Source organism: Monopterus albus, unplaced genomic scaffold, assembly GCF_001952655.1.
Source record: "Monopterus albus unplaced genomic scaffold, M_albus_1.0 scaffold15.1, whole genome shotgun sequence".
In the NCBI taxonomy this organism is placed as follows: Eukaryota; Metazoa; Chordata; class Actinopteri; order Synbranchiformes; family Synbranchidae; genus Monopterus; species Monopterus albus.
Window position 1 is genome coordinate 1,559,230 of NW_018127895.1, and position 23,110 is coordinate 1,582,339.

Sequence of the window (23,110 nt, forward strand, 5' to 3'; positions counted from 1 at the left end):
AAAAGCTTACAACAGCTGCAGTAGATGTTTGCTCCCACTCCCACCCTGCGCCCTCTTTTTCATTTCATGTCTCTCTCTTTCTTTTCTACTACTGTGCTAGTTCAGGTGTCTAGGGCAACTAAGGAAGCACTGAATGGCACCCACCCAGACTCGCCGAGCTGGCAGCCAATCACTGTGTTGAGGAATGTATGAGATGGTTGCTGGCGAGCTTGTTGCTTGGCAGGTTGTCCTGCTGGGGAATCACTCAGTGAGAGCAGACTGCAGCCAATTCTCTGTCAGTGGCCGGTGATCTCACAAGGGCAGCGTTTGAAGAACATAGACGTCGACACATTGATGGAGTGTAGTCATGTTGCGCAATACCTTCCCATTCACTCTGCCTAGACACCACCCTACCTCGCACATGGGGACACAATTTTCTGAGAAATGAAAACTTGTTGCACTAAAAACCTCAGTGGATGGAAATTGTTTTATTACATTGGTACTGAAATTGAATGATCGTAAGCTTGTTTTGATGTCCAGTTGAACTGTTCTGAGAGAACAAGATGGTTTACATATTTACAGTATTTAAACAAGCATATTTTGATCTGCTAATTGCTGCCTTGACGATGCAAAGGAAACTATATGCTTCTCATGAAGTTTACTCATTTCCTGCTGCACATCTAACGCCCCACACACGTCAGGCCAAACCAAACCTCAATTTCCACTTAAGATACACTTGAGGAGAAACCGACAACCCCAAAACCTCACCTCAACCTGATCGTGGCGCAACCACTACTGGCAGTCTGTCTCATCGCTGAGATGTTATGAACCATTGGCTGAGATATTCTTTTACTTTAAACTTTACTCTGTCTATTTTGGCAACATAGAAATCAACACTGGTCTCCCATTTCAGGTTTAAATGTTCTCCAGAAATTCTCCATCTCTTTTGATGGAAAAGTTAAAATCATTTCACATGGCATGTTTCTTGAAGGCTGAGTGAGAGTCTGATTCTCCATCCAATCGTACCAGTGTTTAGCTGCGTGTCAGGTGCTGCCAAGAGACTCTCAAATGCACTTTGGACACAGGTTCTTGGGGGAAGCCAACTCGTTGCAGTGCAACACTGACACCTTATGGAAAACCAGAAGATGTGCATACAAAATGAAATGGTCCAAAATAAAGCAACACACAGGTAACAAAATTGAAATTAGGTGAAATAAGGTGTAACTGGAGTTTGAACATTCACACAGTTTATGTACTTTATGGCAAATTCATATGTACAGTAGCTGAAGGAGGGAAGAGAAAAAGTGCAGAATAAATCTTTACAACCTCAAAAGAAGAAGAAGGTGGGGAAATGTGACGAGATTAATCAGACACACCTGTTTGCCAAGAGAAGGAGAAAGACGACAAAAGCAGCAAAGAGGGAGAATCTGCTTCTGTCAAAAAATCCATGTGCGCATGGTTTTTCTGAACTTTCTTGGGCAACCATTTACAGGAAGTGTACTGAATCCCTTTGGGCGGGTGGGAGTTTTTCCTTAAATTTCTTTTCCTACCATTCTCCAGGCTCCTCATATCTTGTAATGTCATATATTAGTAGACAACTACATGCAGTAAATTATTTCCATGTATACAAGCAACAGAAGAGATGTTTCTCTACATGATTTACATTTCCCTCAGAGTTTTTGTAGTTAATCTAGTCTTATATAATCTGTGACTCTCCATGCTCCCTATGTAACTAGAAATAGGTGTTTGAGTCAAATAGATGAATTACCATTACCATATAGCTGTGCTTGATGTGTTATTAGGGAAATGTGAGTACCATACTGGCCAATAACAGCTTAGTATGTTGTTGTTTCTCTGTTTTTCATCATCATTTTCTCTCAGATGTGGCACCTCCTAGGGAGAAAACCCTGGAGGATTTCTCAGGAGGAGAGCTACAGTGCTTTGCTTGTATTGTTATCTACATCTGCAGGGACAACATGTAAAGATATATCTACCATCTTCACAGGATGGGGAGCAAAAGAAGAGAGGCAACTACTACTACTTCAATGGCTAATCATCCTTTGTTTCATAACGGGGATAGAGGAGGACAATCAAAGTCACATGTGGAGGAGGGAAACGTGGTGAGGATCCTGAAACAGCAACATGATAAATGTGGTGCATCAGGTTATAGGAGACGCTGATATTTTGTTTAAACAAAGTATAATGAATATAATTTTCTTATTTTGCTCATTACACATCATTATTTTTACACCTTGAATATTTGCTTAAGAAAATTTTGAAGTTTATCAAAATAGCATTTCCAGCACTGGAAAATTTTTATGAGCTATTACAGCTACTTGTTGGACATGATGCTAAAAGCTTGACCTTGAGGCAAAATATTGTAATGACCAATAGCAACCACTAGATGGTGATCAGAACCCACTATTAGATTAGCTGCCTTTGTCTACCAGTCTGTACTGCTCCAAGTTCATATTATACTTTTTAATTTATGTATGCAAAATGGCAACAAACGGGGTTCATTAAACTATGCCACTAAAGATGTAATTATTTGGACTGATGGTTTAAAAATTTGTTTTGATTGTGTCTCTGGTTCATGCAGTAAACCATGGACAACATGATTTGAAACATACCCACGGGACCTTTAGGGATTGTTGTGTTACTGGTGAGTTGAACAGATATTAAATTATGGGTACCAGGTACATAACCTGAAACAAACTGTTCTCGTTTTATTTTTAAATATCAGGAATATCTCGGCCCTTACTGCTGCAGATCCAGTTACATTTCTTATGCATTTTTGACGGGTTTAAATGGGTTTAAATGTGCCTTAGGGCTTCTGTCAAAACATAATGTGGCTGCACCTTTTATTAATTTGTATATTTTATTAACATTTTAGTTTATGTTGGGGACTTGGTGACAAGCAGAACCAGAACTCTTTTATTGTGAAGAGAAGGCATAGTGGCATTTGGCATTTAGCACAAATGTCAAAGGAAAAAAGACTCTAATCCTCAGAACTCATGAAAAGCAGGTGAAAGGAAGATGTTTCAGCCAACTGGGCAAAACAGGACTGTTACTTTCCTGAGAGGAAAGGCCGCTGTAAATGGTCCTGATCTTTAAACAGAGGATGGAGGGGGTGGGGGGAGGAGATGGGTGGTGCACTTAGCCAGCTGGAAGCAACACATGACACTGCACTCGCACAGGAGCAAAGCCTCGGTTAGTTTACTCAGGAATGAACTGAAGGAAAGTGATCTAATAAGGTTGGACAATTCAGTAAGTTTGTCCTGTCCCCATAGAACACACAAGAACACATCTGTCTTGGTCACATGGTGGTTATGTAGCCAAGTAATGATTGGTGATGTCATCATAGTACCTGGGTGGTTTCTGTCCCCCAAGTGCAAGCGAGGAGGGAATTCCCAAGCTAGCTGTGTGTATTGTATACTTCACATCATTTATTGCTTTGTGACCTGCTACTGTTTTGCTTTCAGGTAAGCAGTAGCTCGGGAAATGATATAAAATCCTGCCCTCTTACTCTTTGTTAGCGATTTACAGCCACAATTGTAATTTGGTAGAAAAAATAGTTGCATATGTTGTCACAGTACTGTACCAGCTCATCACCTTCTGAGTTAGACCAACTTAGTGCCTTATTGTTATGTATTCCAGAACATTTTGACTTACTAGTACAGAATCACAGCTATTCTCCTTTTTTAAAAATAAGATATTGTCAAAGTTATGTTCAAATTAGCTTATAAATAAAAAGTGCAAACACAACACTATATTCTATAAATATTCCAACAGGCACCTCAAACAATGGAGTAGCTCCATTGTACCATTCTCTGCCCACATTTGATACAGTGATCTGATTTTTCCATTTACAGCTCTTCTTCTCTTTCTTTGACGTGTGACCTCAACTGTCCTTGGGGTTTATTCACTAGCATAATCATTTTTTCTGCAAACAATCAGTCATCAGCTTTGTTTGAGCAGCAGTCTATTTTTGCCCTACAAATCTCTCTTCGGAGGCCAAACTAGGAAGAGGTGATGTCATGATGGCTATCGCTTACAATGCTCCAGCCAACTCCAGATGTACAGACCCCCTTCTCTCCCGAGGTATGACCTCAGCTTGGGTGTACAGTGGGAACATCTGTTTGATGATCTGGTTAGCAGGATGCAGGTTTGATCTGATGCAGGACATTACACAAGAATCCTCTCTTCAGTATGATTAGAGGATATTTGTGATATAAAAGAGACAAGTTAAAGGTTTGTGTTTATCCTTGTATAATTAATTGTACAGATGTATACCCCTTAACTGACTTGGGAATTTTGAAACTGTTAGACCATATTTTTGTTCCAGGCAGCATGTAAATACCTTTGGCAAGGAGATCCAGCAAAATACTCTATGTACTGCTTAGAAGTGTGACCTTGACATTCTTCAGTGTTATATCAGAATGCTTAGTATCTGCAGCACTTACACCAATCATAGATCTAACATCTAGTACACTGTGAAACATGTTGTCAAACTAATCTTAAACAAAACAGTACATTTCTTCAGAAACTTTAATTGCTATTTAAATCCTGAAAACCTGTTTTTACAGCCGGCCTCTTACTAGGACTAAAGGGGTCCTATGTGAATACAAAGCTTTCTACAAAAGTTGGGGTTCTTGTATTTCTGTTCAGTATCATCAACCTAAATGATGAAACAAAGCAGAGCTGGTGCATCTGGTATCTATTAGTTGTACTGATGTGACTGTTATCAAGTGTAGTACTGTCAAAGCATTGTAGTCATGATAATTCGGAAGTCTATCCTACCTCCTGCTTCTACTTCTGGAGCCACAGCTGCTACCTACCCCCATCTGGGTCTGGGTCATCCACTGATAACAAGGTTGAAGGTTCAAGGCCCAGCTGTTCCTATCCAGTTGGCAGTGAATTCTTGGGCCCGACACTGAACCCCAATCTTGCTCCTCATGCTGCCCAACACCTTGCATGGGAGCTTGCTGCCATCTGTGTGAGCGAATGAGAGGCAAATTGTCAAAGCTTGTGAGCTGCCATAAAAATGCAACTGTTTTATCATTTATTTCTTTGCTGATAAAGGCAAAACTGGCTGAAAAATCTGTCTTTAATGCAAAAATGTGCTCTGCAGTTGCCAGAAAGCTTTTGCTGAGCCGAGCTCGAAGGTGTAACATTTCAGCCAAAATTTCATTCATCAAACTGAGATGCCAGTCTTTTGCAAAATGAGAGTAAATTCACAGAAACACAGGTAGTACCATATAACACAGTGTTTATTATTAAAATAGGAAGCAATTGTTTTGTTGACTAAATGACAAATCCTTTGCGAGTGCACCTGTAGAGCGAGGGACAGCTGGTTAACATACAGGTACACCGCCATGTGTCCACCCAGAGACAAGTGTTGGCAGCTGGTTCAGAATGTCATCGCCCCCTTGAGAAAAAAAAAAGTGCCAGGACTACTTTGACTGACAGCTGTGCCATCTAGGGTTAACTGCCCCATCTAACAAGTGACTGTGACAGCTGCTGTCAAACACTTCCCCTCCCAAAGTCACTTCTACTTACTAAAACAAGTGAGGGGAACAGGGCAGACCACCCCCTGTACAAAGCCCAGGGAGTCCTTTTGCTGGGGTGAAGAGAATTGTGTATGAGATGGTAGTGGGGGTTGCAGACACTGTCCTCAAGGGAGTCTCATTTTACACAGTGGGATTAAATTAAAAATACACCATCATCTAGTGATAGGGCACTGATCAAACCTCTAAGAGACCTGTGAGTGCAATCAATCAAGTGCGACTGAGATACACTAAGAGGAAGTGTCAGATAAGCCACGTCTACTCAGCATGTACAAACGTTATCAGTTCTACTCCTGAATGAAAAGCAAACAAACATACAGTATCTTAAACATTAAATGACAAAGCAGTGAGCCATTACAGCCCTCTGCACCCTCTGATTGGTGCATCCTCTGTCTCCGTGCAATGAAGAGCCCCTGGAGACAGCATTCAAATATTACCACCCCAGACATTATTTCTAGAAGGACTCACAAAAAAGCTGTGCCAAATGAGCCACCCGTTTGAAATGTGAGCTGGCTTGATGCGCTGCTGCCATGCCTCACATTGCTGCAAAAAATTCGATGAGCCTGCCAAGAGCCCTGGGAAGGCGAAATGAATTGCATATGTGAAGGGGTGTCATCTAAATACGTGTGTCAGTCATCGTTAAGCATTTCAACCCCGTGCTAATTCATGGAAGTCTATGGAGTTAATGTTGTAATCAATCCTAATCTGTGAGTCCACTCTTCCTCTGTCTGGTTAGAGACAGGCAACGTTCCAGGGTTTCTAAATGGCTCCCACTCTGTGTGAACCCTGACCTAACAGAGCCTACTACTAAGTGGTTCAAATGCTAATGTCTGCACACTTTACAGGCAGCTTGTTGATCTTGTCTATTCTTTCCTTGTTTCTTGTCCTCTTTTGGGTTGAGGGCTATTTCAAGAGCTGGAGCAGTCTGTCCTTCCTGTTCTTGTGATTTCTGCATTGGATAGTAAAACAAAACATACTGCACATAAGGCATATTAAGGTGGCAGGATAAGAAATGGAATGTCCACAATTGTGCAACCAAAGGCATTTATACTTTACACTTTGCTTGAAAGTCAGGACTTGTTACATTCAGTATTAACATAGAGACTAGTTCAGCATTTTGTGAGTGAGCTTAAAAGGTGGTGGTACCAACTAAACTAAACCAAACAAACTACAGCTGAGAAACTGACCTTAGGTCCTGGGAGGTTTAGATTTGTGTTTTTTATTAGATTTTCCTATAGTACAAACTATAGCAACAGGATCAATCCAAAAATAAATATTCAGAACAATGAAAAATGTACCACACCACCTCTGACTCAGCCCAAAACATCCACCGGCGGACTGGTGGTGGACATATTTCATTTTCAACATAGCTATCACTTGATGTCCAGAACATGTGTATTTCACGTGTCTTCAGCGTCTTCAGTTCTCTACATTCCCAGCAATCCATCCATTTGAATAGTCCCATTCTATATAACCTTCTAAGAGTCCAGTAAAATTGGTATAATATTTTAAACTGTGACCTTTAAATCTCTTGACAGAAGATTTGTATGGTTTTTCTGTTACTATTGTGCAGCAACAATTTACAGTAAGGATTGTTGCCAGGTTTGAAATCACTGCCAGCTGTGAATGATGGATGACCCAGCTAAACCAGAGGTAGTGTAAAAAGTTGTTTTGCCATTCGTGAGGTTGGCAAAGCATCATGTCTCCAACCTGCATCTGCATGACCCTCATCTTAATTAAGTCTGCTACATTCTTGGAACATGTTTAGCTGTATTTTAAGTATGAAAAATAAAAATGACATGGTTGTAATAAACATATCCATTACATCTTCCCATGTCTTCTCATGGCTTTATATTCACAAGATGCTTGTCTCTTTCAGCAGGTGACCTAAGGTTGGCTCATGAAGAGACAAGTGAGAGTGTTGCACACCAGAGAGATGGGAAGGAGGCGACCTTCTCGTCCTTTTCTCGTTCCCAGTCAGTGTCTTGCTGTGTGATGGCTCAACAATGGAGGTTGTCATATAATTGCATCCAAATTCAGATCTTCTCTTCTCAGAAAGTGTGTTGGGGCATTATTCGTGTATTGCTATTGTTTACCAAAATAGCATTATTAATTTGTCAGGGTGAAATAGCAAAGTGAGATGTACTGTAGTCAATACAGCTATCAGGAATAAAATCTTGCGTGATTATTTGGGTAGCTTCTTCACCACTGATATCACAATACAGTAAGTGCACACCAAAGTACATAAGCAAAGGCAATTGATTTTTATTTTTAGTGCTCCAAACAATCCTGATGCCAGCAAATGCATTAGTGAATCTCTGTGTTATAAAATCTAATTTACTTTGTGTTATCCACTTTAAAATGCAAATATTTTGATTGTGCCTATTTTATGCAGTGTGTAGAGAGATTGGCCAACACTATCCTGTCAAGTAATCAAATTTACCATCACATCTTTTTAGCATCTGTAGCATTTTGTTTCTGCCTCTTGCAACAGTTTCCAAATTATAATCTAAAGAGTGGAGGTTTCAGTTTAATCTGTTTATTACTATACTTCATTGACCAAGATGCAAAAATATAAGCAGCATTACAGATACCACTGAGTACACTGAGGACATAGCCTCAGATTTTTTTCTGGGAATCTCTGGGATTTAGTAACCTGGCAGTTTACACTGAACGGCTCAATATAAAACACTGGGGGATATTTTATGGCATAATTCCATTATTTAGCAGACTCAGTGTATAGGCCATAAAGTTAGTAAATAAAGGATTTATTACAGTATTACTCTACCAGAATTTTATGGCAGTGTGGAGGTAGCTTTGAAACAGCAGTTTTCAAAAAATATTTTTTTGTCTTCCTTGCAAGGCCCAGGGTGCAAGTATGACTATTTTTACAGTTCTGGAGTTCATTTGAGCAAAATGCCCATAATAGAAAACAGTGGTGGAAGAAATAGTCATAGTTTCTAAATGCAAAATGTTTTATTACAAGATGACTTTTAATTTGTAATTGCAATTACTTTTAATTAATGTATCTGGTGGAGGTGTAAATAAATAACCTAATGCAGTATATAATTGGATATCCTATTTTATAGTAAAGCATAATATTTTATGAGTTTATCATGTGTTCTAACTATAGCTGTCAGATAACTGTTGTGACAATAATCCTTGGTTATAGTCTTACAGTTTGCATATGATGGAATAATACTACCTTAGCTGAGGTTTTCTGTATCAGTTACTTAACAAATGGAAGCAATTTGATTAAAAAAAAGTTTACAACACACAAGCAAAATATAAACAGTGATTTTAATTTTATTTTGAGTCTACAAGACCAGGCTAAAAGCTGAAGGATGGACCCGTGCTTGTTTATATTTCAGAGGTAGGCCTACATATTTTTGATTAATCTTATTATATAGAAATCCTGTGTTAAAACTTACAGTGATGCTTACAAATATCATAGTAGAGCTACCATGTCTTTATGGGAATATTACGTTATTTATATTGTTATAATGAGCTAAAATGCCCTAAAGCCAGACAGAGGCATGGGCATCTTCTCAAGGCTAATGCAATAGGTTTGTCTGTGGTCTAATGTGCAGCTGCGTGTTGTGTGCATGTGTCTGTTAGAGGGGAATCCTTGAACTAAAAAAGTTGGGGGAGCCCTCTTTTTGTCCCTACTCATCATCACCATCATCATCATCACCGCCCCGTCTTCTCCCCTTCTCGCGCTGTTTCCCCCCTTTACTCAGATTTATTCACGTGCACTCGATCCCGCCTCACTCAGACATTCTGTCGCCAGCGCCGTGACGTCACCTGTGCCAGAAGCCTCCCCCGCTCTGAAAGGTTTCCCTCCGCCCGTCCTCGAGATAATCTAGTCCCCCTGACCGCAGCAACCCTGAACTTAACTAATGAACTCGCAAAAACTATGAAGACTTTGCTTGTGTTTTGTATGACACCAGTTGAGGTTTTAAAGAGGATTTCTATTATTTGACCTCATGTTTCCTTGTTAATGTCAACTATGTCTGAGCTAATGAATCACTATATTCACCATAACTAATGCCTGTAATAAATGTTATAAAGCAAAAGTGCCTCAAACATTGTGGTTTTAGCTTAGCAAATGTGGGGATTTGATGCTTTTCTTTGCAGTAGCCTAGAAGATAGTAAAATATAGGCTATCTTTGAGTTTAGGACTGTTGGTAAGACAAAACAAGACATCTGAAGACATCACTTTGGACTGTGAGAAATCATAAGAGGCATAACAGATGAAAAATCACAACAGGCATCTTTCACTATAGGATATTTTCTGAAATTTTATAATAAATCAGTTAGGTAAATCAAGAAAATCAACTAATTAATCCACACTGAATGTAATCATTTCTTGCAGTTCTGCTTAAATGGCATTTGTACTTTCTATTTTCTGCATGGTTTATTTTTACAATATATAGTCTATAATTTATGTTTCACCTCGTCATCTCTGTTTTGATCAGATAAAACACGAGCTATCGCACCACAAACTATTCTAGTCTCCATAAATGTGACGTACAACACTGATGGACTGATTGAGCATCTGAGGAAATGACACCTCATGCTCATTCTGCTGCTCTGCCTGAATGCTATTTTCTTGCATTATCATGCAGTATTAATGAGATGGTTTGAAGATTTGTTTGAAAGTTAACTCTTGACCTTGCAAAATTAAGCCCTTATATGGGCTACCCACCAAAATTAAAAACCTGTATCAGGTCTGAGCTGGCTGTATGAGCAAAATATATGATGAGATGATGGCATGTGTTAGCATGTTCCTGTGCTTACCCTACACTTGGACACTTTTGTTCTCCTGACAACATAAATAGTGCTTATCATATCACAATCAAAGCAATAGGGGAACTGAGAGACAGGTTTAACAGCATGCAGTCCAGGAGTTCACTGCAGATAAACTGGGAAAAAAAAAACTCAAATAAATCTACTGCAAGAGATAGGCTCCTGCTCAAGTTTAGAGAACAACAGTTGTTTAATTTTGAGAGAGAGGAAGAGTGAATGGCAGGTTCTTTCTTATTCTGCTGTAGTTTGTAGGCTGTGTTTGGAACTGATAAAGTTTTGTTCAGCTAGTCCCAATTCAAGATTGTTTTTAGTTTGGGGAGGTGCATAGAAAGAAAAATCTGATTAAAGAAGCTCCTGCATTCCCTCATTGTGCAATTAGTTGAATGCATAAAACAGTCTTTTTGCAGGGAGGTTATATGGGCATCACTTAAAATGCATCAAACAAGGCCAATTTCAATGTCTTTAGCAGGTAAATTTGCAAAAACAAACACAGACACTTGAAAATAAACTCAGTTCTGGTGAGAACCTCCTTGTAATTCAGTTACACAATCCATCTCCACACAGTGAATGAAGGCGTTAAGATGTGAAAAAAGTAGGTCTTGTTATTGTCGAGGCTGCATCCCGCGGCGTGATACTGGCGCTCAGCGGAGGGTGAGACGGCTCCGCGACTCACTGACGCCAGGTCGGGCAGAGAGAGCACACCGGGGGAGACCGAGCGAGAGAAACAGGGAGCTGCAGTCAAAGAAAAGGTAGTGTAAATTTTTTTTTCATATTAACACGCGAAATGAAAAGCTTCTTTGTCTATATTTTCACTCGTTATCGGCTCCGTTTGTAGAGAAATAGATCCCAGCGGATATCAACTCGGTGGAGTGTCAGTTGGCACCGTCAAACTTTTTTCTTCCTTTTACTCACACTATCAGACAGTTGTTGGGATTTAGCTAAATGTTCAAAAAGACATCAGCCTTATGAACCATATAAACCTCGTAAAAGTATTGGCTAACGCACTCCATGTTTTAGCAAAACTGTACATTTCTTTAGGAATATTATAGAAGCGCTGGGACACAAATAGGCTACCGTTTATTGTGCTTTAAATCACGCTAAAAGATGTATCAAGCACATGCAGGTAAATTGTGTCTTCAGCAGAGAATAAAGCTTATTCTGCTGTTATTAAACACATGGCATAGGAAGTTTTGTGTATTGAGCTACAGGGTGTGGATTGATTGGTGGTTTCTTTGTGTTTTACACCGTTTCTCTTTTAATTGTCTGTGAAATGTTAGAAAATTGTGAAAACGTTCGTCACAGCTTCCTAAAGCATTCGGGCGATGTCTTCATATAGTGAGATAAATCTAAGCTAATCCTGACATTTTGAGAAGCAAGAAACGGCAAGTAATTAGCATTTTGCATTGAACATTTTCTGAAATGTTTAAGTCAAAACTGTTGATGATTGATTTTCTGGCAGTCTGGCAATAAACTAGAAACTGATATTACCCTATTAGATTATTACAAGACTAGACTCTTGTCAATCAATAATCTAAATTGGTGCATAATGAATAAGGAACTGTGGAATATTATGTCACTGTATGTACAAATCCACACATGCTATACTTTTACACATTGTTGTTACTATACTGTCTTCTGCAGACTAACTGAGGTTCCACTGGTGCACTGTTGTGGTTCACAGGACCTGTGCACTGTGTGTGGTTTTAGTTATGTCACCATGCTTTTTATGAATTTGTGTCAAAGTGTATGTGTGTGAGAGAGAGAGGGGGAGAAGAAATAGAGAGACCTACAGCAGCTAAGGCTAGTTCTCCTGACATTATTGAAGATGACATATCAGATTACCCCAAGGACAGGAATTTGTCCTTGTCTGTGATTTACTTCCAATTGTTTTATTGTCCTGCATTCTCACAGCATGTGGCTTTAAATTCTCAGAAATTTAAACAAATGGTGTTTTTATAGAATTAGTAAGAGGGCAAAGGCTCTTAAATAAATGCATCTGTTTTTCTGTATCTACAACCATAGCAAAGGCAAAAACAACTACTCAGCTACAAGGTGTAAATATAGGTGAGCACCATTCATGTGTCCAGAAAGTTGGTCACAATGGTAGCGAACAACGTCAAACCCTCCTATGTGCCTGTACGGTCGGGACCCTGTAGGCTCCCGTGTGTCAGGGTGAGGTATCCGCCCTAACACAACACTAACCCAAAACTGAGTGCCAAGCATGGTTGAGATAGCTGCTTGAAACCCCATGTGTTTGCTAGTTATGTCTGTAGTCATGTGTTGACTGGTGTGTCTGGGACATGAAGATTCTGATCCCAGTTCAGCCTTTAAAAATCTGGAAAATACAGTGTTTTCCATGTCGTGCTGATAGTTGAATTTCACTCACTTGTCTACTGTGATCTTCACCAGGTTGGAACTGTGTATGTGTTGGTGCTCATGAGGAACGGTGACCCCAGTGGGCTGAAGACGCCTCTCAGGTCAGTGCCATGACTAGTTATTAAGGGCGGCACGCCATGTATGACTTTGGTTATTTCCAAACTTTGCTCTTGTGTGTGACTGGAACCGCTGTGACAAAAATCTGCATTTGCTGGCTACTCGGGCTGGCTATTGAACCTCAGTACATTTTTGGAATTGACAGAAAGAATAATTGTTGAGCCTAACAGACAAACGGGAATTGGCTGATATACAGTATCAACTAGTATTTGGGTATTGCAGGTATTTTAGTGTTTGTGTTTGGCACCATTGCCTGTTTGCCCACCAGAGGGCACCGACAGGATTATTTTAAACTGTAAAATATCTCGCTCCTTACATATTCACAATTCTTTAATATCTACATTTAAGGGATCTGTCAATTGATAACAGCTTTGATCAGAGACTTCCTGGTTAACATTTAAATTTGAGACCTTTTTTCAGGCAAAAGTTCTTGTACACTTTAATATTTGAGACATTTGGCTTCTTTAGGTAAATGAATACAAGGGTTTTGTAGAAAAACATGTTAACTAGAGCTGCAACTATTATTGTCATTGTCACTTTTATTTTTACTGAAAAAAATATTGTTTTGGTATCTGCACTGGAATTCTGTATCACAGTGGTAATAGTATCAAAATTTCAAGCCTTACTCAGCCCTTATTTAATAGCTCATAAGTTTATAATACGTCAGTGGCTATTACATTTTGCACTAGATGCTTCCCTAGAGATGCTTTCATAGATCATGGCTGCACTGCTGCAATCTGTATTTGTGAAAAAGCATATATTACATCCTTGTAGTGTCACTGTTTACTCAATAATGACCCCTGAAGGTACTTCATCTAGAAGTGCTCAGTAAAGAGACCAGTTATATGGCCAATCTCCATCTCTCTCTCCAAAACACTCACTTTGTCTTAGATCTCTTTGCCGTCGCTCTCACTTTCTTCCTCTCCTTCTCTGGCTGCATCATTCCCCCCTCTCGTCCTCTCCTTTTCTCTTTATCTGTCACGCTCACTCATCCTGCACTCCTCTGTTTATAGCCAGTGACTCCACTGAGTGAGGGCTAATGGAGGCCCCATCCAGGACCCTGCTGATAAATAATGTAGCTTATTTGTAATGCTCCATCCCCAGGGAGGGTCCAGAGAGCATCATTACTGCCTCCTCATCCTACACAGCCCAGGCCTAAATTGATTAACAGACACTGGAACGGTGCAAAATGATCCATGGCGCTAGTGTAGTGGCTAACAGCTCGCACAAGGTGGGTCAAAGCCTCCGCCTGACAGTGTCGCATGATCCCACTCTGTGCTCCCATTAGCCGTGGTCTCTGTCCGGTGGGCTAACTGATGACCATAATAAGCTGCTGAAAATGCAATAGTGAGAGAGCATCAGTTGGAACCGGCTATGGCAGATGTCAGAGTGGTTTTTATGGAGCTGTTGTGTAAGTGATGGTGTGTGTTTTAGCTTTTATAGGGAGGATAGCAGCAGCTAAGGCCACTGCAGGCATCTGTGTGACTCTTGATTGACAGTGTGAGAGACAGGTGATGAGGCTCAAAGTTTGATGACTAAGAAATATTTTGTTTGTGTCTTATTATCCGCAAAGAAAATTTGTGCTAAAACGATGAGTCAATCTACCAAAAAATAAATAAATCAATGCATTGCATTGTCAATCATAATTTTTTTGTTTTTATTTTTGCAAAATTGCCTAAATGTATTTGGTAGCATTGTCTCAACTGTGTGGATTTAGTGGTTTTATCTAATCAGACAGATGTCTTTGGGTTTTGGGCTGCTGTTTGAACGAAATCATACATTTGAAGATGTCACCTTGGATTTAAGTAAATTGTCAAACAAAACAAAAGAGCTTTGAGATGGTTTAGGCTAATTGCAGAGCTCCTTCTCTGCTATCAAAATACTAAACTCTGTCCATCAAATGACTAAACTCCATCTTTCTATAAAAATTTGAATCTCCTGCCTGGAGAGGGAGGGGTGTCTGCTATGATGTCACACTCTGGCGTAAAATCAGTCCACCTTCAATGCAGACTAGTGCTACAGTGAAAATGTCACTGTAATAGCAGGTGTCCTCATGTAGGATCAGACTCTGGTGCATGCAGTATATTGTCTTTACAGCTGCAAGGTAAAGATCAGTGTAAGAGTATTTACATTTTCCATTAGGCCATATTCTGATCTCACCTTCTGCTAATCAGAGTAGATGCTCATGGATAAATGTAAATTTTATGTTAATGATGTTAATGACAGCCTGCTAGAGGACAGAGGGGAATCCGGGTTGTTTGTAAAGATGGATTTAGAGAAATCTAAGCAACTTTGGGTGAATAAAATATCACAGATATGTTTAACATACACTGGATATTTATAAAAATGGGTCAAAAGGGGCTTCAATATCAGGTCTTTGACTCAGTACTACACTGAATCAGAATGAGAAACTGGCCTCAGCACTCTTATGAGGGTGTTAGAGATCAGTTGAGACTTTTTTCTGTGTAGTAAGTGCTGATTTCAGATATTTCAAGGTCTCATAATTCTCAGAAATTGCAACAAAGGGCTTTTTTTTTGAAAGAGATAAATGTATTCTATTAAGAATTAGTTTTTACAGACAAGCTACAAAATTTCCTTCATGTGAAAACACCAAATCTATTTAAAGTGAAATTTTCAGGAAATTGTTTGGAAAGGTGGTGCACAGAGAAGCCTGTTTACGTCATGCAAACATCCTAGTCTATACATAGGTATAGGAACAGGCAAGCACAGTGGCGCCTTCATATTATGACTGCCTCACAGACAACTCAAAACTAGCATTGTCTAAACAAGCAACACAAAGCCATATCAGGTGCTTTAAATAAGCATGTGGTTAGGCCAGCCGTCAAATATTACTGACTGTCAGGGTTGGAAATATCCAGGCGATATGGTCTCCAGCTGCAGTGGAATGACAGTAGAGGTTTGTGAAGCCTGCTCCAGATGTTACAGTACACAGCTTTCTGGATTCTTCCATCTGAAATGCATTAAAGGTCGTCTTTGTGCAGCTAGTCCTGAACTTGTGCTAATAGTGCCGACTGTCATCAAAGCAGCTCTGTGACTGGAAGTGGATCAGAAAGACTCACAGTATGTCTGGGTGGTGGCACAAATATGATGTTGCTGTTTTTGAACTTTTGAACTTTGTCTTATTGTTATGTTCCACACTCAGCTTGGAAGTATGTGTTGTGCTTTGTGTGAGGATTTGCTTAGACAGTTTTGAATCAGCCACCGAAAAGGTCACGGTGTTTCAAAGTAACACTTGCTATGAAATCAAGTGAACTGATTCATTTATGTTATGGCAGCTAGGACTGAACTATTAATTGTTTTCAAAGTTGCAGTCTAACAGAACACACTTTTCGAACTGCAAAAGCTGAGATTAAAACTGCCATTAAAACACGTTTTTATATGCTACAGATTCTAAACAATCTAAGCAATGTCTCCCGCAGGCTTCATGTGAAACCTGCAGACTAAATGAGTGAGAGTGGATGAAGAAAGACACACCAACAAGTTTCACTTGGGTGCTGTTAGCTGCACTGAAAATAGCCACAATAGAAGCAAACCAAAATGACGGTTACCAAGAGACAACACTAGCATCAAAGCAACTAAGTACCTACATCAGTCTTCTGGACTTATTTTGGTTCTAAACCAGGGGATCCATGGCAGGAACAGGTATGCAAGGCAACACCACTAATTTCTTCCAACACACCTACAGTTGCCACCTCTTTCTTCTAATACAGCATTGACTATTACAATAAGTAAATTTTTCTGTCTTGTTGTCCTGTACTGGTCCGGCGCGAGATGCAGCTTGTCATTTTTAATGCCTAAACTTATTATCCAGAGTGGTGAAAGCATCCAGTTTATAAAAACTGTGAGATCAGAGGGATAAAGACAGGCTCTGTCATCTTTACACATGTGGAGCAGCACAGCCATCTGGCTGTTCTCCTCACCTCTGTCTCCCTCCACTAACTACCTTGGTTCAGTCCTGTAGCTTTGCCACCCAGTTACTGTTTGTACCATTATTATCGTTGAACACTGGCAGCAGCAGTGACTGTTGACTCATTTTCCATGAATTACACAGTTTAAAAAACATAAAATGTGGCAGAGAAAAGAAACAAATATTAAAATGCTTCAAATATTTCAGTGTATCCAGCAGCAGCAACTGTACAGACAAAAGAGGATTTAGGATCACAGCTCCCAGTGAGTCCAGTGCAAACACCAGTGAAGTTTTACAGCATAAAAGGTAGGCAGAATGAAACCAGCTTGTGTTTATTTAGCAGGGTGGTATTGTATAGCTTAGTTTTCTGCTCTGGTTTCATCGACAATTCTAATATACTGTCACTGTGTAAGGTCTACGATGAGCACACCATCTAGAGAGCTATCATTTGAATTCTGATCTCACACTCTATCTTAAAGCCAAATAACTAGTTATAGAGAGGAAAGTGAAAAATGGAAATACAGTTTCATACAAAGCAAATAGAGCAGCGATGACCCAACCCTCAGCACCATGTATGATAAGCTTGGCTTTGTATTCTTACTCTCATTTACAGTCATTTTTGTTTACAGTGAATAAGGATAATCACCTTTATTTGGCCAAGTATGTTACACACAAGGAATTTGTTTTTTGGTACAGAACAGAGGCAGCTATCTGCAGCCATTTGCACTTAAATGAGAGTAAGACTGAATACATCCTTTTTAGTCCTGACCCGTCACCTTGACATTGTTAATTTCAGCACTTCGGTCTACCCCCTGTCAGATACGGTAAAGAATCTCAGTATAATTTTTGACTGTGGTTTTACTTTTGAGAAACAGATTAGGGCAGTGGTTAAGTTGTGGTTTTTTTTCACCTAAGACTTTTATCTAAGGTGAAACCTTTTTTGTCACATTGTGATTTGGAGAAGGCAGTTCATGCATTTGTTATTTGAAGGTTGGAATACTGCAATGCTCTGTATTTTGGAGTTCCTCAGTCTTTGCTCAACAAACTCCAATTAGTCCAAAATGCAGCAGCTCGGCTGCTATCTAATGCTCCCAGGTTTGCTCATATTTCCCCTGTTCTCTGTGCTCTTCACTGGCTCCCAATCCAGAATTAAATTCAAGATATTACAGTTTGTTTTTAAGGCTATTCATGGCCTTGCACCATCCTATTTTTCTGACCTGTTGGCCATTTATGTGCCGCGGACAGCTCTCCGATCTGATCATCATTTGTTACTGGTGGTCCCGCGATCTCGCTATAAAAAGTGGGGCGACTGTTCGTTTTCTGTCTGTGGCCCTAAACTATGGAATGCCCTGCCGGTCGTACTACGGGCGGAAAGCGATCTAGTGGCCTTTAAATCGGCCTTAAAGACCCACATTTTTAAGCAGGCTTTCGAGCCCTAACTTGTCTTTTGTTTTATGTTTTCAGAAGTTGGTTTAGTTTTGCTCTATGTTCTGTGTTTTTGATTGTACAGCACTCTGGTGCTCTCGCGAGCTGTAGAGCGCTATATAAATAAGGTTTTTTATTATTATTATTATTATTATCTGCCAAGTATCAAACTATATAATGTTAGCTGTGTTTATATTAACTTGAGATAATTTCAATATTGCTAAATAAAACCGCAATTAGATTATTTCCCCAAATTTCCCCAACCAGCATCAATAACAGGTAGAATATGCCATCCCCCACTGCTTTAACTCATGGAGAGAAAAGAAGGAAGAAAAAAGAAGAGTGGCAGATAAAAGTCAGTAATGGACAGTTAAGGAAACTCCCCTTTCTCTCCCACCCTGCACCTGTGGAAAAGCCTGCAGGTCTCAGCAAGAGGAAGTGATGTCGTGCTGTTGTGTTGACAGATATGAAGACATAACTACACAGCCTGTTTCCTGTCCTACTGATGGTGGAGAGCAGTATTTGTGCTAGAAGCGGGGTGATATAACAGTGATGTCTTGACAAATGTGATATCTGTGTCTAGATATGTTTTCCTTTAATCTGAAATACTTAAATAGGCACACCCTAGTCCAGCCTAATACCCCCTTCCTTACCTCTAATCCACATTGAAAGTGTTTTCTATGTGAATCTCCCTCCTGTCTCCTGCAGATAAAATTCCATTATGTCAGATATTTCAGTCCACACTTAATCCAAGACACGTACATGAGACGTATACTCATGGAATGTATTAAGGTTGATCAGGCTGCTTGAATTTCACTTTCACTTTCCCTCTCTGTAAGGAGCCAGGGAAAATCAATAAATCCGCAGGCTACGTGGCTACATAAAAACGCGATTTCTTCCTGAAGAGCTTACATGACTTTGTTGTCCAGTACACGTGTGTTATTGGTTGGCCTGGTAAAGACTTGTGCCCACAGACAGCTGTTCTAACGACTTTCAAGACACAGAACGTGCTGCTCACATCTCACTTTCAGCCTGGATTGAATGGAATCACTCTTCAATAGCACTTGCGTATCACTCAAATCTTGCTTTCTGTGTGGATTCCCAACTAGATGTTTGTTCGGTGTCACTTTTGACTAGTCAGTCTGGCTCAGGTGGCCAAGCTTAGTTGCAACGTGCAGCTTTCCAGTAAGTGTGGTTGACAGTAGTAAGTGTTAAGGGCCTTAACCAGATATACAGAAACACATACACACATTGGAAACAGCACCTGTTCTTATCAAACTTCCCTGCCCAATTGTCAGATGTAGCCTATGCAGTAGCTGACAAAGATAGAAATGACTATTTATCCCATGATCTGAAGGGCCAAGAATAACTACAGAGCTGCCTTAATGCTGTATTTGTTCCTGCTCATAGGAAATCCAGTATACTCAGGCTTTACTGTCAGAAACTGATGCGTCCTCACCCTTCACGGCTGAAGGATGAAAAGTGGTGGATTTTTGACAAACTGTTTATTTGATTCTGGGGTTGCATCTCAATATTTATATCTAGTCAAACCTCAAATATAACTGTGTTTTTATCTCCCTAACTGGAATCAGAAAAACTCTGAGAAGCTAGAACTTGGAGAGCTTGATGCCCTTTTGTTTTCCCTTTTAAAAGCCAGAATGCGTGCACCTCCTGGCTGCTGACTTGATCCTCTGGGACCCGAGTAAATGGCCATATTTATCCTGGGGTCAACATGAGCTTCCTTTTTATTGTCCCACACTTTGCCAGATTCATGCCCAAACCCACTGTTGGTTGTGTTGCAGAACATTTGCCTCCCGAGGAAGGTCACTGAAAGTCTCCTTCCTTAAAAATCTGAAAGATCTTTACAAATTTCACATACATGATTACATGTAGAGTCATCAGGAAAATACTGTTTGTGCTCTAACTTTAACCAAGACATTTTTGGTGAGAGAACAACAGAAAGGATTGTAAAATTGTTTGTTGGTCATATGTAACACTGTAGATTGGCAATAAATGAATTATTCTATTTTTCTCTTTTTCTTCAAATGCCAAAACAAACAAACAACAATAGAAATATACATTAAGGTAAAGGTAAATAAGTCAGGACTTAAAAAAATCATTTGAACATGTTAATTGGGGCTCTGAAAATTTTGTGATGCTTACGGGTCTGTCAATAACTTGATTAATCAAAAAAAGAAAAAAGTCAGAAAAATCAACAATAAAAATATTTGTTAGTTGTAGCCCTGCTGGAGTTTTCAGCTGCTTGAAGAGTTTTGACACAGCTATGAAATAGCTGCTGAATAAAAGGACAGGTGTGTTATAGTTGCAGGCCAAATTCTTTTAGATTGTGTTGGCTGTATAAAGTATATAGCCCTTTGCTGTATTAACTGATGTTAGTGACTGGTGGTAATGTGACAAGCAGGAAACAATCTGGAGAATGTCCAGTCAGAGCTGGTGTTTGCAGGAGGGCATCCGTGTGACTTCTCTGACCGTTTCCCAAAAGCCATGACTCAGATGGCTATAATGGTAAGACACTGGTGCTAGTGAGGTAATAGGGGAAGAAGCTGATGTTTGTCATAGTTACAGCAACTTTGTGAGAGAAATGATGCAGCCAATTTAGTTGATCTGCAAAGTGTGTGAAATGTCTATAATAAGAGATTTTTACTCCCAGATGCTAATCTACGTCTCCTTTTCTTCTAGTAAGCGGTTGTCAGGAGGACCTTATCTGACGTCTTCGAAGTTGAGGATTATCTGAGTCTCCAAAAAAACCAAACACTTAAATAATATTTCACCCTTTGTCTTTTGAGACTGGACTGAGACTGCTCACTGTTCCTGCTGGACACAAAGGAGAGGGGAGGAGGACGGCTTGGCCATCATGAACGTCACCTCGCTCTTCTCTTTCACCAGCCCAGCAGTCAAACGGTTACTGGGTTGGAAACAGGGGGACGAGGAAGAGAAATGGGCAGAAAAAGCAGTGGATGCTCTGGTAAAGAAACTGAAAAAGAAGAAGGGAGCCATGGAGGAGTTGGAGAGAGCTCTCAGCTGCCCAGGTCAACCCAGTAACTGTGTGACAATCCCCCGCTCCCTGGATGGACGGCTGCAGGTGTCCCACAGGAAAGGTCTGCCTCATGTCATCTATTGCCGTGTGTGGCGCTGGCCTGATCTGCAGTCCCACCATGAGCTGAAGGCCCTGGAGTGCTGCGAGTACCCCTTTGGCTCCAAACAGAAGGATGTGTGTATCAACCCCTACCACTACAAACGTGTGGACAGTCCAGGTGAGCTGTACAATTTTGTTCAGTTTCCTTTACTGTAATGACTTATGCAGATATATCCCTATTTTACTTTACTCCTGCACCTCTTATCTTCCTGTCTGCTAGGTTTTTCCACCAAATAAAACAGCCACAGAACATTAATTCCCAAGACTGATATGAGAAAATTCACCTCACCAGTAGAGGATATTAAATCCAGCATTTAAAAAAAATCTGCTTTGCTCTATGTGGTGATAATCTTTATTTTGTATAGAACCTAAATAAAAACCAAGTTACAGAGTGGATCACACAATTTTATTTGCTTGAGTGGGTCATTCCAGAGCCTCAGGGCCTTTTGACTACAAAGGTAGTGGACAAAACAGCAAAACAGCACTATTTAGCCTCATACTAAACAAAATAAGGGTCAGCTGACAAGATAGAAACAGCTGCGTTCAAGGGTTGTAAAGGGCCAAGTGTGTGTGTTCGTTCATGTGTGTGTAGCAGGAAATTCCACCCTGCGGAGAATGAGGGCTTTGTTTAGGGCATGCTCTGTACTGTAGGCAGATTTTTTTTCTTCACATTTATGCACACATGTAGACACAGAGGCACACACTCTTGCACTTGCACGCATGTTACTAAAGCAAGAGTACACACACACACGCGACTGAACACAGCTTCTCTGAGGACAGCGGGAACAGGAAACCGGTCACCCACTAACAATGGGAGGAAAGAGTTGTTGCCTGCCTCACACACTTTTTGTTTTAGCAGTGGGTGGAAGATGGTGGCTAAGGTGATTCAGCCCCAGAGCACCTGTCTGTCCACAGTAACCCCCCCCCTCCCTTCCTCTAACACCACCCACCTACACACACATCCTGTCAATCTCCCTTCACTATTCAAACACCACAGCTGTCTGCCTGCTCCACATATTACTAACATTGATGCACTGGCCCATTGCAGCACACATGGTCTACCTGCAGGAATACTGACGGCAGCACGGGCCTTGTCTAAAATTTCAGCATCAGCTTTATTTATCTGCGCAGGTATTTATAGAAACAAGTGGAGCACATCTCTGGGGTTTGCATGTACTGCACCTGAATAGCCCTCACATCAGCCAGGATATTTACCGCAAGTGATGAATTCCTCGAGAATGGCTCACTCCAGGCTGTCCTTTCAGAGCAGAAACCTGAGAGTCTGGCCCAGATACTGCAGCCTAAGTCCAACAGGCAGGAAGCTGATGTTTGAAAAATATAGCGATATCAGAATGTTGACTCATGAAGAATGACAGAAAGAGATTTCTTTATTATGCAAGATTCAGATTACTCCAATCTTATTCCATTTTTGTGTAAAGGTTCTGCATGTGTGTGAATGTCTACTGAAACGATTAGTTCATTAATTATTAGATAGAGTGAAATAGTTCAACTCTGGGCAGCTGAGTCACAGAGCTGAGATCAGCTTAATCTATTGACAAGTGTTTATTTTACAGGATGTGAAATTAAATCAGATATGGATGGGTAATAAAATAAAATACCTGTTTAAAAAAAAGATTTTTAATGGATAAATGAGTAAAACAGCTACCGGCTCAACTTGACTCGACTCTACTTAACTCTACTTGCTTTTGGCACCAGCTGCTTTGTTTTCCATTGCAGATAGTCCACCTCTCC

At 40.3% G+C, this 23,110-nt stretch overlaps 1 protein-coding gene and 1 long non-coding RNA gene across 7 annotated transcripts in view; both read left to right on the forward strand.

The window, feature by feature from the left end:
• Positions 1–1,989: 1,989 nt before the first annotated feature.
• On the forward strand, positions 1,990–8,579 carry LOC109955562 (uncharacterized). The gene is made up of 3 exons (XR_002274279.1): positions 1,990–2,099; positions 2,579–2,641; positions 7,426–8,579. It is a non-coding gene; the product is annotated as an uncharacterized LOC109955562 (long non-coding RNA).
• A 2,395-nt stretch (positions 8,580–10,974) lies between these two features.
• Positions 10,975–23,110, forward strand: part of smad1 (SMAD family member 1) — a 19,718-nt gene continuing 7,582 nt past the window's right edge. Inside the window, exons 1-6 of one of the 6 annotated variants that reach the window (XM_020591790.1) lie at positions 10,975–11,104; positions 12,765–12,832; positions 13,953–14,079; positions 16,289–16,511; positions 16,984–17,082; positions 21,009–21,476. In XM_020591790.1, coding sequence (XP_020447446.1) covers positions 16,499–16,511; positions 16,984–17,082; positions 21,009–21,476 — 580 coding nt within the window. In that variant the 5' untranslated portion in view covers positions 10,975–11,104; positions 12,765–12,832; positions 13,953–14,079; positions 16,289–16,498. Of the gene's footprint in view, positions 11,105–12,764; positions 12,833–13,952; positions 14,080–16,288; positions 16,512–16,983; positions 17,083–20,547; positions 20,728–20,901; positions 21,477–23,110 lie in introns of those variants that run through there. The other 5 variants (XM_020591788.1, XM_020591792.1, XM_020591791.1 and 2 more) reach the window with 5 other exon arrangements.